We start from the raw sequence: 15,173 nt of genomic DNA on the forward strand, positions 1-15,173 counted from the left end.
CAATGAAGCATTTTTTGTTGTTGCTGTTGTTGCTGTTGCTAAGTCTTTTCTTTCGTAAGAGCAATGACATACTGACTTCAAAACATATTAGTAATATTCTGCTCTCAAATGAGTTGTGTCTGTTATATAATAACATATTTCATATACATATTTGTCTTACCTGGCAAGTTCTTTAATCAAGTTTGCAATGCGCCTTTTGTCTTCCAGACATAAATCCTTCAACGATGCACTCTTTGCTCCTTCCTTGCACAAATTCTAAAACACAAGCATGCTCTGATTAACTTTCTCTAAAAACAACTTTTAAGTCTTTGAGAAAGAAGGAAAGGAAGAAAGCGGGGTTGGAAAGGCAGCAGTTGGTGCAAGGCTCACATTTTTAATCTTAACTACTCAGGAGGCAGAGATCAGGAAAATCATGGTTTGAGGCCTGCTGGTCAAGTTAGCTGAGAACTCATTTTAACAAAAAATGTTGTATATAATGGTATATCTGCAATTTTATCTCTGTTAGAGGTGTATGTAGGAGGATCATAGGCCCAACATGGCCCAAGCAATAAATATAGTCCCTATCTGAAATATAGCTAAATTAGAAACTGAGTGGGGCATAGCTAAAAGTGGTACAGCACTTGCTTAGTAAGCACAAGGCACTGAATTCAATCTGTAGTGCCAACAATAAGTAAATAAGTATAGGATGTAAGCTTTACTTGATATCTTTTATCTGGTGGAACACTGCCAGTTTCATTTAAAAAATATTGTGAATTCAAAACAGTCCATGGAACTGATAATGAACAAGACAACATAGACTTTACACAGAAAGAAATTAAAAGCTGAAGATGTTCCTGCTAAAGTACTAACAAATATTAAGGAAACAACTTTTCTTTTGTAAATGTCAGAAGAATGAGGTCCTAATGGAAGAAACTAAAAGCCTGTTTACACTATAGCTCCAAAGCTTTTGTTGTTGTTGTTGTTTTGAGATGTCCAGGGACTTGAACTCAGCTTCTGGTAGTGTCCTTGAGCTTTTGTGTTCAAGGCTAGTTGCTCTGCCACTTGAGCCTCACACAGGTCCACTTGCAGCTTTTTGGTGCTTAACTAAAGATAAGAGTCTTATGGCTTTTTCTGCCTGAGCTGGCTTCAAACTGTGACCCTCAGATCTCAGCCTCCTGACTAGCTAGGGTTACATAGGGTTAACAAGTGTAAGCCACTGATGCCAGGCTACTTTTTAAGGGTATACAAAGGCTACTGGACGAGGCACTAAGTCACTAATAAGTTACTGAGCATTCAAATTATGCTAAGGTTCATTCTTAAGGATACTTGGTCAAAGAAAGAATACTTGGAGATATACAAGTCGTTATGTCGAAAAATGAACTTTACAACTTTGGTGGGGGGGGATGGAGAGGGATGTGAAGGGGAAACAAAGGAGGAGGCAACAATGCTTGATAAGAAATGTACTGGTTATCTTGCCCATGTAATTGTAACCCCTCTGTATGGTATTTTCATGATACAAAAAAAAAAGAAAGAATAATTGTTATATTTGTATTTACTATATGCCAAGAATATTTTCAGTATTTCATATTTACTATCCCACTTCATTTTCATAACCAAGCTATTAGGCAAATATTATTCCTGTTCTACTTTAAAGGTACATGTATCGTCCAGTTATAACTGTTAAATAGCAAAATTGGGATTCAAACAAGCTGTGCTCTTAAACTGTATACTGTCCTACCTTTTGTACTGTAAAAAATTCTCCATAGAAGTTAATCCAACTACTTCAGATAGCCCACAAACCAAGGATGAGTAAAATGAATCCTTGAAATAGTTATCAGCAAAAGTTGGGGAAAGATCGAATAGGAAAGGAAAACAGAAAAGGATAAGAAAATGAGACTGGATTAAAGCAATTCAGTTTCAGATGCTAGCAAAACATTCACGTGGAAATTATGTCTGTCTCTCAAGTCAGAGATTTGTAATTTAGATGATTTTTTTCTAATAGCAATAGACTTACACTGAATAACAAAATAGTTCTTAAAAATCATCAAGAAATAAAAATATATAATTTAATTTTAATTAATCTGATTTTAATTAAGTTAAATTTGCATTTGAAAAGATAAAAGCAAAATAAAAAGCATACAGTAGTGATGAAAAAATCTTTCGGAATATAGGATCAATAACGCTAATGACAGAAATAACCAAATAAACTAGGAAAAGGTGAGATTTGGCAATACAAGATATTATCTTGTATTCTTATCATCTATTATCTATGCTGATGATAATCATAAAAAGACATTTCAGTAATGGTAAGGTGAAAGAAACACACAATAGAAGAAAACCCCTGCATAGAGGTAAAAAATTTTAACAGACACTATTAACAGAAACTTGAAAAAGAGTACCAAAAGTATGGCCTACTGGTACAACAGAATGCTATATTTTGTTGTTATGCTAGTGGTATTCATTTTTTCTGAGTGCTATTGGTTTTCATCCTTCTGGGCTCCGGTTTATGATGCTGAAGCTGAGACTCTAGAAACTTCATTTCTCCTTTGCCACTTGACTGTTGACAAAACCAGATGGAGACCAGAGGCTGATAGAGGGGAAAAAAACATATTTCCTCATATTTGCTTCCTGTTAACTGTCAGCATCGCCTTTATCTCATTTATTCTTAAAGAATAGTTGGTGTTGACATATTGATTTAAAAAAGAGAGATTTGTTTGCAATTACTTGTAGCACTAGAAGAACCAGCTTCTATCAGGCCTTTTGAGGAAGGCTGTGGTCTTATCATCAGAAGTCCAAGTTCCAACGTTAAGAAGCCCTTCCCTAATTTTCTAAGTGTTAGTAATTCCAACTTGTTCTGCTTGTTCATCCAGCTCTAGAGTTAGTAATTGTTTCTTGCAGTTAATATTATCATAATACTTTACTGTTTCCTTGTTGCTTTTTTGGTTCTCTAATATCTAATTAACAGTTTTTTTACATACAGCATAAAAATCTCACAATAACTTATAATACAAATAACAAAGATATAAAGTTTCAAACATATATAAAACTAAATGGTGTTTAAAAACAAAAATGTATTTACTCAGACAGGGCTTGGTAAACTACAGATGCCAGAAAAATCTGGCCCATTGCCTGTTTTGTAAAAAAGTTTGTTAGAATATAACTATAACCAAACTTACTCATTTCCTGTCTCATTTCATTCTATATAGGGGTAAAGATGAGTAGTTGAAACATCTCTTCTCTAGCCAAAGCTAGAGTTTCCTATCTTGTCCTTTATAAAAGTTTGTTTATACCCAATTTAGAAAAACAAATGAAGAAACATAAAATTTGGAATACTGTTTAGCAAAGAAGATATAAGGGAAGGGCACATCTCTAGAGTCTGACTAACTAGTGTATCATTGTAATTCAGTAGAGAAAAGAATGGTGCTAAAGGTTCATGATGTAATGCCAGCTACTTGGAAAATAGAGATTCAGAAGGTTCAAAGTTCATAAAACTCAATCTCAATCAACAGCTGGGTGCAGTGGCACATGCCTGTCATCCAGCTACACAGGAAGCTGAGAGCAGAAGGATTACGGTGCCAAGCCAGCCCAGGCAGAAAAGTTCATAAAACCCCATTTCAACAGAAAAGTGGTACTTGGCTGCCATCCCAGATACAGCAGGAAGCATAAATAGAATGACTATATTTTAGACTATCTTGGGCAAAAAGCAAAGCCCTACTTCAAAAATAACCAGAGCAAAAAGGGCTTAAAACATGATTCAAATGACAAAGTATCTGCCTAACAAGTACAAAGCTCTGAGTTCAAATCCCAATACCCCAAAAATAGACATAAATGTTGGTGAGAACATGGAGAATTGGAAACGTCTAACATTGCTAGCACAAATGCAATTTGGTATAATCACAATACAAATTTTGTTGGTATTTTGTCAGGTTAAATATACAATTACTATATAAATCATTAAATCTAACTATATTCCCTAGAAAACCTAAAACATACATCCACACAAAAATGTGTATGAAAGTGTTCACAGCAACATTATTCATAATGTTCCTATTTTTAAAGGAAATGGAATGTCCATTAACTGGCAAATGGATACACAAATGTGAATTCAGCCATAAAAAAGGAATTAAGTATACGATACATAATACAATATAGATGAACCTTGAAAACACCACCACAGCTAAACCCTGTAGACTATTAAATATGATTATCAGCAACAAAATAGACGTTAGAACTGTCTTCAAGAATATAAATTATGATTATAAAACATTTCCTATAAAAAGTCCATCAGAAAATGTTTTAGGAATGTGGGTACAGCCTTTGAAGCAGTTTAACCACTGTAACAAGAAAGCAGCCACGGACAATCCATGAAAGAATGAACACAGTGGTGGCTCCATAAAAACTTTATTTATAATGCATGTGCCAGAAGATTTGACTCACAAGTTGGATTCTAAGTCTGGACATCAATTCTGGTTGAGGAGGGAAAACATAACAAAAATCAAAGTAAAATACACAGGTCACAAAGGACATAACTGAATATTGCACATGCTATTATAAAGACAAAGATAAATGAGGGAAAAATCAATGACTGGGCTCTAAAAACCAAGTTTATGATATTCCTTTACAAAAAGTGAAAATAATAATAATGATGGTAATGATGATTAATTTTCTTTACTAAACCATAGTAATTCTAATACAAAAGGATTTCATCCTTAAAGAAACATACTCATAAGAACAAAATCATAAAGGCTACTCAATTAAAAATGTTTAACATTTGAATTTCTAGTATCACATAAAATGTACATCACTTGAGATATATTAAGATACTAAAATGAGGGAGGATATAGTCATAAAACTTAATGCATAAAGCTACAAAATTAAGCAAAATGAGGTAACAGGAAGGGTTTGAAGGGATGAAGAAAAATTATATTAACATCGATCAAAATGCTTTGTATTCATAAACTGATTTGTTGAATGGTAACTCATTTGTATTCATAAACTGATTTGCTGAATGGTAAGCCTTTTGTACAACTACTTAAAGATAATAAAAAAGAATCAAAACAACAAAAACATATTAAGATGATATGTTTTCTTATAAAGGCTTAATGCATGTATATATATTTTGTAGCAAACTCTAATATATATTTTATACTCGCCATTATCAAAGGATCCCCAAAGTTTCTGAATCTACTAAAAACTTTTATTAGATCACCTAATGATTTTTTAAAATTTATGCTTATTGCTCAACACTTATAAAAACTAATGAATTAGGGGCTGGAAAGGTGGCTCAGTGGTAGAGTGCTTGCCTTGCATGCATGAGGCCCTAGGTTCAATTCCTCAGTGCCACGCAAGCAGAAAAAAGCTAGAAGTGGCGCTGTGGCTCAAGTGGTAGAGCGCTAGCCCTAAGCCAAAAAGCTGAGGGACAGCGCCCAAGCCCAGAGTTCAGGCCCCATGATTGACAACAACAACAACAAAAAAAAAAAAAAAAAAAAAAAAAACCACCAGTGAATTAAAAGAAATAAATCACTGACCTGTTCACCTACTGCATCTCCGGCACCTTTTAAAGACTCCATATCGATTGAAGTATGAGTTACTCTTGACGTGTTAACTTTACCATCAGCTTTTAGACTTGACTTGTATCTTGATCTGTTATTTCCTTCTGTAGAAATTCCTATGGATTTTCATTAAACAAGATTTCAAAATTATGTCTTCTCTTTCTCTAAAACCCCTTTCCACTCCCATCAACAATCTTCCTTAGTTTCTTCTATTTTATGGTATTAGATAGGAAAAAATGTTTATTTTAATACTTTATCATAAAACTCTTTCAAGATGTAATGAATCACAAAAATGTTTTAAATACTTTAATAATACAACTGAAAAATGTAAAAGATGCTGTGAAGACATAAAAATATTAATAGCAATAAATTATAATATACCTAGACAACTTGGAGGAAATCAGATGTTTTTCTCCTAATTATGGTTATCTTCAATGATATCATTTTACTATTCATCTAATAACTAGCAAACTCTCACTCTCTCTCCCTATCTCTCCTCTCTCTGTCTCTCTCTCATACTGTGTCTGTCTTGTCTCCTTCCTCTCTCTCTCCCCTCTGTCTTGTCTCTTACATTCTTTGTGCTGGTCCTGGGACTTGAACTCAGGCCTCTGAGCACAGTCCTTGAACTTCTTTTTGATCAAAGCTAGCATTCTACCACTCAAACCGCAGCTCCACTTCCAGATCTTTTAAAAAAATTTTCTTTTTGATAGTTTATTGGACATAAGAGTCTCAAGGACTTTCCTGCCTGGTCTGACTTCAATTGTAATCCTCAGATCTCAGTCTCCTAAGTGGCTAGGATTACCAGAGTGAGTTAATGGCACCCAGCTGAAGTCTTCACTCTTTACTCTGGGATATTAAATTGTAGTTACTAGTCATTTAAAAAACTTTAAAAGAATCTCTTTGGGTGGGCATCATCCTGTCTACAGAGGGCTTGAAGAGGACAAAAATACTGATGAATGATGAACTCATTAAAAAAAAAAAAAGAATCTCCTGCCCTTAATACATGAAAAAGTCTAGAAGTTAATTAAAAGGTGACTTGCCCAGTCAGTCTATAAGATGAGCCAGTATTTGAAACCTGCTCAAATATTCAAAAATATTTAAACTTTTGGACTAGTTTAAAAAAAATTTAATGTTCTTTTGGACAGTTTTGTTTCATTTCTTCCCAGCAAGTAAGAGGCAAAGGAAACTTACTAAATTTTAATACAGAAAGTCATACCTGGAACATATACTACTGATTGTTCTTCATCAGAAACTATGAGGAAGGATATGAAGGAAAATAATATACCAATATCCAAATGCTGCTCTTGTTCTTTGTGACTGTGATAATTCTTCATCATTTTGACCTGAGAATTTATAACTTACTTAAAAAAAAAAAGCCAGAAAGCAAAGAGACTGAATTCAATGGTGCAAGATTAATACTATGTAAAAGTTCATCTTTAGATAATCATGACTATATTTCATACAAATTTTAGAAAGCATTTAACCAAGACAGTTTTATTCACTCTTTATTATACTGTACATTCTGCTGTGAAGTTACTATTCTTTTGTAAACAAGGAGTTAAGTATTACAATGTTCATGATTAAGAAACTGACAAGTTATTTTAGGCATGAAGAATATACAGAATTTCAAGACAGGCTTTGCCTTTAAAGAACAAACACTCTTTGGGGACAAACTAATTATGCAAATACAAAGACAATATTTATTCTTCTGCAGTGCATTCATGAAATGTCTCAAGAAGCCCTATTATTGAAAATGCAGACAAAATTTAAATCCAAAGAAAGAACTATTTTGAGTTTTTTTAAGAAGAAATTTAGAAAGGTTAAGATCATACATTGCTTCAGAAAGAGAACCAACTAAGAAGTTTGTCTAAATCAAATATGCTTACAATTTGTAACCTAGAACTTGTACAGGCAAGAAGCATCTATGTAAGTTTTTCCCCAAATAATCTAGAAATATTTTAAGTTTTCTGTTCTTTTAAAACTGTTTTCTAAGAATTCTATACAAAAATAATTATGTTTAGCATTCTGGGAAAAGCTAGAGTAGATTTAATGTCTTAAAAGTCAATATATTTCATCTCAGTTTCAACCTTGGTAATGGAGTCTTTCCAGAGAACACTGACCACAAATACCTAGACTCCTACAAAAGTAATAGGAATTTAGCTGGAGTTGTCTCTGAGCTGGCAGTTGCTATTTCACAACTCACTGCAGCAACAGATGCTGATAACAAGGTTCTTTACATTTTCTTTAACTAAATAGGCTCTTATCTGCAAATAGTTGTAAAGAGGAGTTCCCACTTAACAGTTTATGAATAGTATCATGATCAATGTCACCCTTTTCAACATTCTTACCCATTTTTTCTAACCAATCCCTTCCCTCACTTTACTTAATCTTGTAGGATATGTATTGAATTTTTTTGCCATAAACAAAGCAGTTTATATAATGCATTTTTACATGTGTCACCTACTACAATATCTTTACCACACTTCAACCTCCCTCCCCTTATTTTTTCTTTTTTGGTATATAAAATGAATTCTTGACTATATTTTTCCCTTCTTCCCCCTACACCTGCTCTCCTTGTTCCCTAACTTACAAATATCCATTTCCTGATACTAAGCTTATAGAATTTTAACTAAGTCTTTCTAAAGAATTATACTATTGGAGCTCTACTTAGAGTCTATTATACTTCAGTTCATTCATTTGGAACTGTGCTTACTTTTTTTATAGGCATATTCTAACTACTACAAATGAGGGAAGCCATGCAACCTGTGTTCTTCTGAGTCTGGCTTACTTCACTTAATTTTTTCCAAGTCTTTCCATTTCCTTATGAATGGTACAATATCATTCTTAATAATGGATGAGTAAATTCCATTGTGTATATACACCACTTTTTTTTTTTTTTGATCCATTCGTCCCCTAAGGGGCATCTTGAGTGATTGCCTATCTTGGCTATGGTAACTAGTACTGCAATAAACATGGTTGTGCTGGTGGCTTTATTGAAGCCTTGTTTGGGTGAATGTTAGGAATGGAATTGCTGGATCATAGGGCAGCTCTATGTTTCAATTCCCTCAAACATCAGCAATAAAACAGTTTTAGGAGGCACAAGTAAACAAAAACATCAGAATCACCAGTCCAAAGAAACTGAGAGCAAACTAATAGGGAAGTAGAAATTGAATTTCCAAATTCACCAACACCCAATCTAAAAATAGTCTTCGGAAATGAAATTATGCAGGCTTCTCAACAACAAAAGCTATTTCATTCTTTTATATCCTTTTGGACTAACATAGGGCCTTATACTCAACTGAAGTACTCTATAAATGTTTGTAATGTATTTGGAAAAAAATGCAGGAGAAAAATTCAACACAACAGTACAAGGATTTGTTCCCTATCACAGTGCTTTTGAATAATTCTTTTTTTTTAGATCTGAGACTGGGACTTGAACATAGTACCTAATGCTTTCACTCACTGGCTAGCACTCTACCAACTGAGCCACACCTCCAACCCCAAAGGTTGTTTATTTCTTTTTTTCTTTTAGTAAATAAGAATTCTCAATGTAGAGCTGGGAAGGTGGCTCAGTGGTAGAGTGCTTGCCTTGCATGCCTGAGGCCCTGGGTTTGATTCCCAGAACCACATAAGCAAAAAGAAAAAAAAGCCAGAAGTGGCACTGTGGCTCAAGTGGTAGAGCACTAGCCTTGAGCTGAAGAGCTGAGGGACAATGCCCAGGCCCAGAGCTCAGGCCCCACGACTGGACCCCAAAAAGAAAAAAAAAGAATTCTCAATGTATTCTCCAAAGGTGACCTAAGGAAAGACTAACATAATAGAGTTCATTTACAAAGGTACACTCCCAGCAGGTAATCAGGTTCACTCAGTGGAGACTTGGAACTTCACACAGCTACACTTTGATTTAAAAGCACAATCAAATATTTCTCACTGTTTTCCTCTGTCCTCAAATCTAACATAAATTCTATCTTCCTTATTCTCAGTTGGTAATTTTGTTTGCCCTGCCTCCCTTCTGCCTCTCCTTTCTTTTTTGTTGGTTTGATGGTTTATTTACATTAATAGGAACTGAATCCAGGGCACTGTTAGTACTCTATCACAGAGCTAAATACTTAGCTCCAATTTCTTTAAGAAAACATTGTAAAGACCTGTCCTATGTCACTATCAGCATATCTAACTCCTACCTTTACCTGTGCCTACTCTACTTCCCGTTTTTGCTACAGATAAATTGTTCATGTTTCTGTCCAAAGTTGATGCAGTCTCATTACATACAAACATATATACATACACAACTCAATTATTTTTATCTGAAGATATTGCTTCTAATATTATCATCATTTCTCCTGAGTCAATAATTTTTCCTATTAAACTTTTTCCCTAAGCACTCAAACATAATAATGCAGTTTTTATGTTTTTTATTGTAAAAATACTGTACAGAGGGGTTACAGTTAAATGATAAGGTAATGAGTACATTGCCTATCGAGATAATGCAGTTTTTGAGGGTTGAAAATCTCCTAAGCCACTAATAGAATACTACGCTTCTTTTATGGCAAAACTTCACAAGAGCCATTCACTTTCCTCTCCTCCCAATCAGCCTTAAGCCTACTCCAATCACGCTTCTGACGTACCAGACCACAATTTTGAAAAGTTTTAAGGTCCTTTACTAATAAATCCATTAATCGGCTTTTAGGTTTTTTTGTATCTATTGATAGTATTTGACATAAATATCAATTCTCTTTAAAACATCTTTTTTTCTTAGTTGCAAAGATACCACATACTCATAATTTTCCTCATACTATTCTAGTAATTCCTGCTTGGATTTCTTTGCAACATTCCTAGGGCTCATTCCTTCGGCTTTACTCTACATACTCATCTTCTTGATGATCATCTTCAATTCTCAGGATTTTAAACACAAACATGTTGAGTTCTGTCAAAATACTCTTGAAAAGAAGTCTATTTACCTGACATTATCACTTAGCTTCATAAAAGATATCTCAAAGATCTGACTGGTGGTTCATGTCTGCCTATATATTCAAACTACTAAGAGGTAGAGTTAGGAAGTTTGAGATGAAAAATGAACCTGGGAAAAACTGAGACCTTGAAGGGCTGAAATGATGAGTGTTTTTCTAGCAAGCATGAGGTCCTGAGTTCAAACTCCAATACAGACAAAGAAGAAACAATTTCTAATTCAACTGTCCAAAACTGAAGCCCTAACAGTTTATCTTAAAATCTGTTGCAATCTCACTAAATGACAATTCAATCTTCCTGTTGGTCTTCACATCACATACTCTGAAAATTCTGTTGTTATAACCTCCAAAGGCTTGTCACCAATATCATCAGTTCAATTACCATCAGTTCCTCTCATAACTGTTCTCTTGTTTCTATCTGTAACTCCTCAATAGTCTATTTTTCACACAGTGGTCAGAAAGAACATTTTAAAAATGTCATTCCTCAATCAGAGTAAAAGCCGAAGTATTCACAAGGGCCTACAACGCTCAAGATCTGATCCCTCTACTCTTGTTACCTCTCTGATCTCATTTGTGGCAAGGAAATTTCCCCTTATCCATCCTTGGCTTTCTTAGTTTGTTAATGGGCTACACAAGCGCCTGCCTAAGAATTTTTGCATTTATGATTTATTCTATGTTGTTAGCTCTTTCCTATATTTTCACAGTTCAATTCCATATCCCTTTGGTCATATGCCATTTGCTATATGAAACCTTTATTTTCTAATCATGTAGGTACCTAAAATTGCAAAATTCTCTTCTTGTAAAACATCTATCCCTCATCACTTGCCCCTATCCTGCTTTATTTTTCTCTACAGTACCTAAAATTATTATACATGCAATGTGTTTATTTGTGACTTTTATCTCACTTAAGTCTAAGTGCCAAGAGGATGACCACTTTTAGCTTTCATATTCAATTTTGCATCTCTAACCATAAAAGAATACTTGGTTCATAGTAAACCATCTATAAAAAAATGAAACTGATACTCAATTTTATAAGTTTATGGATAAATAATTTTCAGTGTTCTGTCTCATTCAGAATACTTATTTAAAATCTATTCCAACTATACCAATAGCAATTACTTTGTCAAACAGGAAAAACCTCTAAATAAACTGCCTTCAACAAATATTTTTTAAATAAGAAAATGCTGAAAATTACTTCCATCTGACTTATCCTTTCTAATAACACATAGTTCCATTATCTTAAAACTCAAACATTTACAAGTGTTGCACCTCTTTTAAAATTTGTCCAGCAAGTTTTCTAGCATTTGCTAAAAAATCCCTTTTAAAACTACCCTGTTATAAAGAATTTCCCAACAAGGGGCTGAGAAGGTGGCTCAGTGGTAGAGTGCTTGCCTTGCATGCCTGAGGCCCTGGGTTCGATTCCTCAGCACCACAAAAGCAGAAAAAAAAAAAAGCCAGAAGTAGTGCTATGGCTCAAGTGGTAGGGTGCTAGCCTTGAGCTGAAGAGCTGAGGGACAGCGCCCATGCTCAGAGTTCAGGCCCCACGACCGGACCCAAAAAAAAAAAAAAGCTTTCTTATGAAAAACCAGTTGTTTAAGGATACAGGTGGACCTGTTGCAACAATGAGAAGTACAAGTTGTCATGTCCAAAACGAGCTTTACAACGTCGGTAGGGGGGTGGGGGGGGAAGGAGAAGGATTGGGATTGGGGGGGAGGGGGGAGGCTGGGAAGGGATGTGAAGGGTAAAAAATGGAGGAGGCTGCAATGCTTGGTAAGAAATGTACGCATTATCCTGCCCATGTAATTGTAACTCCTCTGTACAGTATGTTCACAAATAAAATTAAATTAAATTAAAAAAAAGAATTTCCCAACAAATGTGTATTTTATGGAGAGATCAAAGAAATATGTTAATATGCCAAATGTTCATTGGACCAACTTTAGATTAAATATGCTACCTATTTCTACTTTGACTTCTTTCATAGAAGTGCCCCAAAAAGACACATACAGTGAGTTATACACACCTTTAATGCTGCTATGAATCAAAATCCCAAGAATTCAATTAGTAATTAGCAACTCAGAGCAAAAGTAGTCAAGAAGAAGAAACATTTGGGCTGGGAAGTTGGCTCAGTGGTAGAGTGCTTGCCTTGCATGCATGAGGCCCTGGATTCGATTCCTCAGCACCACATAAGCAGAAAAAAGCCAGAAGTGGCGCTGTGGCTCAAGTGGTAAAGCGCTAGCCTTGAGCTGAAGAGCTGAGGGACAGCGCCCAGGCCCAGAGTTCAGTCCACACAAGCGGATCAAAAAAAAAAAAAAAAAAGAAAGAAACATTTGAAGAAAATAAACACAGTACTTCCCACTCTAACCCTTGAAGGTTTTTTTTTTATCACCCACCAGAAATCCAAGCATATATAATTATTATTGACCACATAGATTTTGCAGTAGATATTGACAATATAATTTTGCGGTAGCAAATTATCTTTTACATCAACACAAAGTTGTCACCTATTTTTATTCAAAAACTTAATTCCAGAGAAAACTGTTACCAGAATGTTTTAACTGTGTCCCTTCTAATTCATATTTGTTAATACGATCACTAATATTGTTAATGATACCTGCTTTTGGTGAATTTAAGCAATCAAAATTGGATTCTACAGGAAAAATAATTACTTCAGATGTTACTAAGAATTATGATGAAGGAAAGCAATTTACAACTAAAGGGGTATATTTTCTTAGAAGATCTAACCCACCAAAAAAATTTTGTGGCACATTCATCTTTACAGATTAAGTACTAAGACATACCTTGTATAAAATGGCATTACTGAGTCATACTGCAGAGAAGATGTATAACTCATAAGACTAATAGAAAAAAATGACATTCATAGATAATCTGCCCTCTCATGATGGAAACTTCTAGTATTGAGCATTTTTCCAATCACATGTCTCTATTTTTGTAGGTGAAGAACTGGAATTTTTTTCAATGGTGTGTAAAGAATACCATACTATACATACTATTTGGCCTTTTCCTATTGAGATAGAGAGTATATACTACTTCTACATGAATAAGAAGGATGTAACTACGTGAACACGGTGCTAAAATCAACGACATGGATTTGTTCACAGGCTTGTTAATTAACTTAGTCCCACTGTAACTGAATGCCAACTCCCTACCATGCAATCTTTACATCAGGACATTATCATTAATTATTATAAGCTAATATCTTTAAAAGTCTTCTCTGTCTCAAAATCCTATCAATGCAGAGGCAGTGCTTCATAAGGATTCATCCCAATCTCCAGATTTCCTAATTCAGCCCAACTGTTCCTAATACGTATATCCTCATTCCTACTGACGGGTAAAAGTAATATTATTTAATTTCCACAGTACACCAGTGTGCTTGCATCCACAGTGTATGTACCAAATTTCAGTTGTTTCTTGCCAACCTATCGGCAACAAGTAGTAATACTAAACACCCAGTGGCACAGAATGTGAAAATTTTCTTCTTTACACACACGGCTCTCTAATCCTAGTAATTAGATAAGGGAAACTAGCAATACAATTTGATAAATTTCACTGGGAGCTAAATTAGACTGTCCAAAGTGATTGTGCCAATGGCAAAAAGCAGTATCTCAAACAATGCCATCACCAGTCCTAGCAAGCATTCAAGCAATAACACTGATTAAATTCTGTCTTCCAAGTAACGCTCCTCTAGTGTAGGCTCTTAAAGTCCACTAGGTCAAGGGAAAGAATCCCTGAGTTATAAGCATCACAGATTCGGAGCCAGGAATAAATAACATCACGGGGCTGTCATTGGTGGTGACCCACAGCCTACATGTTGGGCTGACACTACTTCCAGGCAGGATGATTCACACTGTATTCTCACTAGCAGGCAAAGAACACGTCCCATAGAGACCAGACCCCACACCTTCCCTAAAGACCCGGTGTATGAAAATGCATCACTAAAAGGGTCCTGCAATTCCAGCAAGGTCCGAACACGCTCCCAACACCCACCGCCTAAGGCTCATCCTAACTCCCGTCAAAAAGGTTTCCTACCCAGCCAACACCCAACTCTTGCTCCGCCCCAAGCTCAGGCCACACACTGAGGGGGCCTGGGGTACCCGCGGGAGGGTCGGCCCCAGGCCATCTCTCCAGAGCTCACCACCGTGGAGGGCGGAGGGCCCAGAGCCCTGGAATCCTGGCCTGGGGACGCCACTACCCACGCGGGGCGCTGGAGCCCGGCCCCTACATAGCAGTGGGCAGAGCACATCCATGACCCCAAGGTCAGCACCGCTCTTCTCCCGTCCGCGCAGGTTTACGCGACCGCCCCACCCCTCGCCGCCCCCGAAGAGGGAGCCGGCGCCCCCTGCCCGTCAGGGCGAAGGATACTGTCGCGACTCCAGAACGCCGGGGCGCCCGAGCGGGAGGGGCCCGCCACGTCCGCCATCTTGAAACAACCGCCACTCCGGGCGCTGCGCCGGGATCGCCACGCCCCTGACTTCAGGATCGGTCCCAATTGGACGTGTGGCGCAGAGACCCGCCCTCGCTTACGCGTCCGGCCGCGGCGAGGAGAGAGAGTCCGGAGGAAGGCCCCGCCGGGTCGCGGAGGTGTGGTGTGGAGTAGAGTCCCGGGGCGTAGGAACCAGTGCCCCACCGAACTGCTGCTGCCGGGCCAGCCGAGGGCCCCCAT

At 36.5% G+C, this 15,173-nt stretch overlaps 1 protein-coding gene and 1 non-coding gene across 8 annotated transcripts in view; one reads left to right on the top strand and one right to left on the bottom strand.

Annotated features, from left to right (window-relative positions):
- Kiaa1328 (KIAA1328 ortholog) overlaps positions 1 to 15,173 on the bottom strand; it is a 199,439-nt gene extending 184,266 nt beyond the window's left edge. For all 7 annotated transcript variants that reach the window (XM_070029297.1, XM_070029293.1, XM_070029294.1 and 4 more), the window contains exons 1-4: positions 14,873 to 15,173; positions 6,748 to 6,783; positions 5,508 to 5,647; positions 161 to 255 (exon numbers count right to left, since the gene is read on the bottom strand). In XM_070029297.1, coding sequence (XP_069885398.1) covers positions 161 to 255; positions 5,508 to 5,647; positions 6,748 to 6,783; positions 14,873 to 15,173 — 572 coding nt within the window. The remainder of the gene's footprint in view (positions 1 to 160; positions 256 to 5,507; positions 5,648 to 6,747; positions 6,784 to 14,872) is intronic.
- On the top strand, positions 11,751 to 11,812 carry LOC138832664 (U7 small nuclear RNA). Its single transcript, XR_011373611.1, has one exon. It is a non-coding gene; the product is annotated as a U7 small nuclear RNA (small nuclear RNA).

Source organism: Dipodomys merriami, unplaced genomic scaffold (genome assembly GCF_024711535.1).
Source record: "Dipodomys merriami isolate MVZ:Mamm:240054 unplaced genomic scaffold, mDipMer1.0.p SCAF_2, whole genome shotgun sequence".
Lineage (NCBI taxonomy): Eukaryota > Metazoa > Chordata > Mammalia > Rodentia > Heteromyidae > Dipodomys > Dipodomys merriami.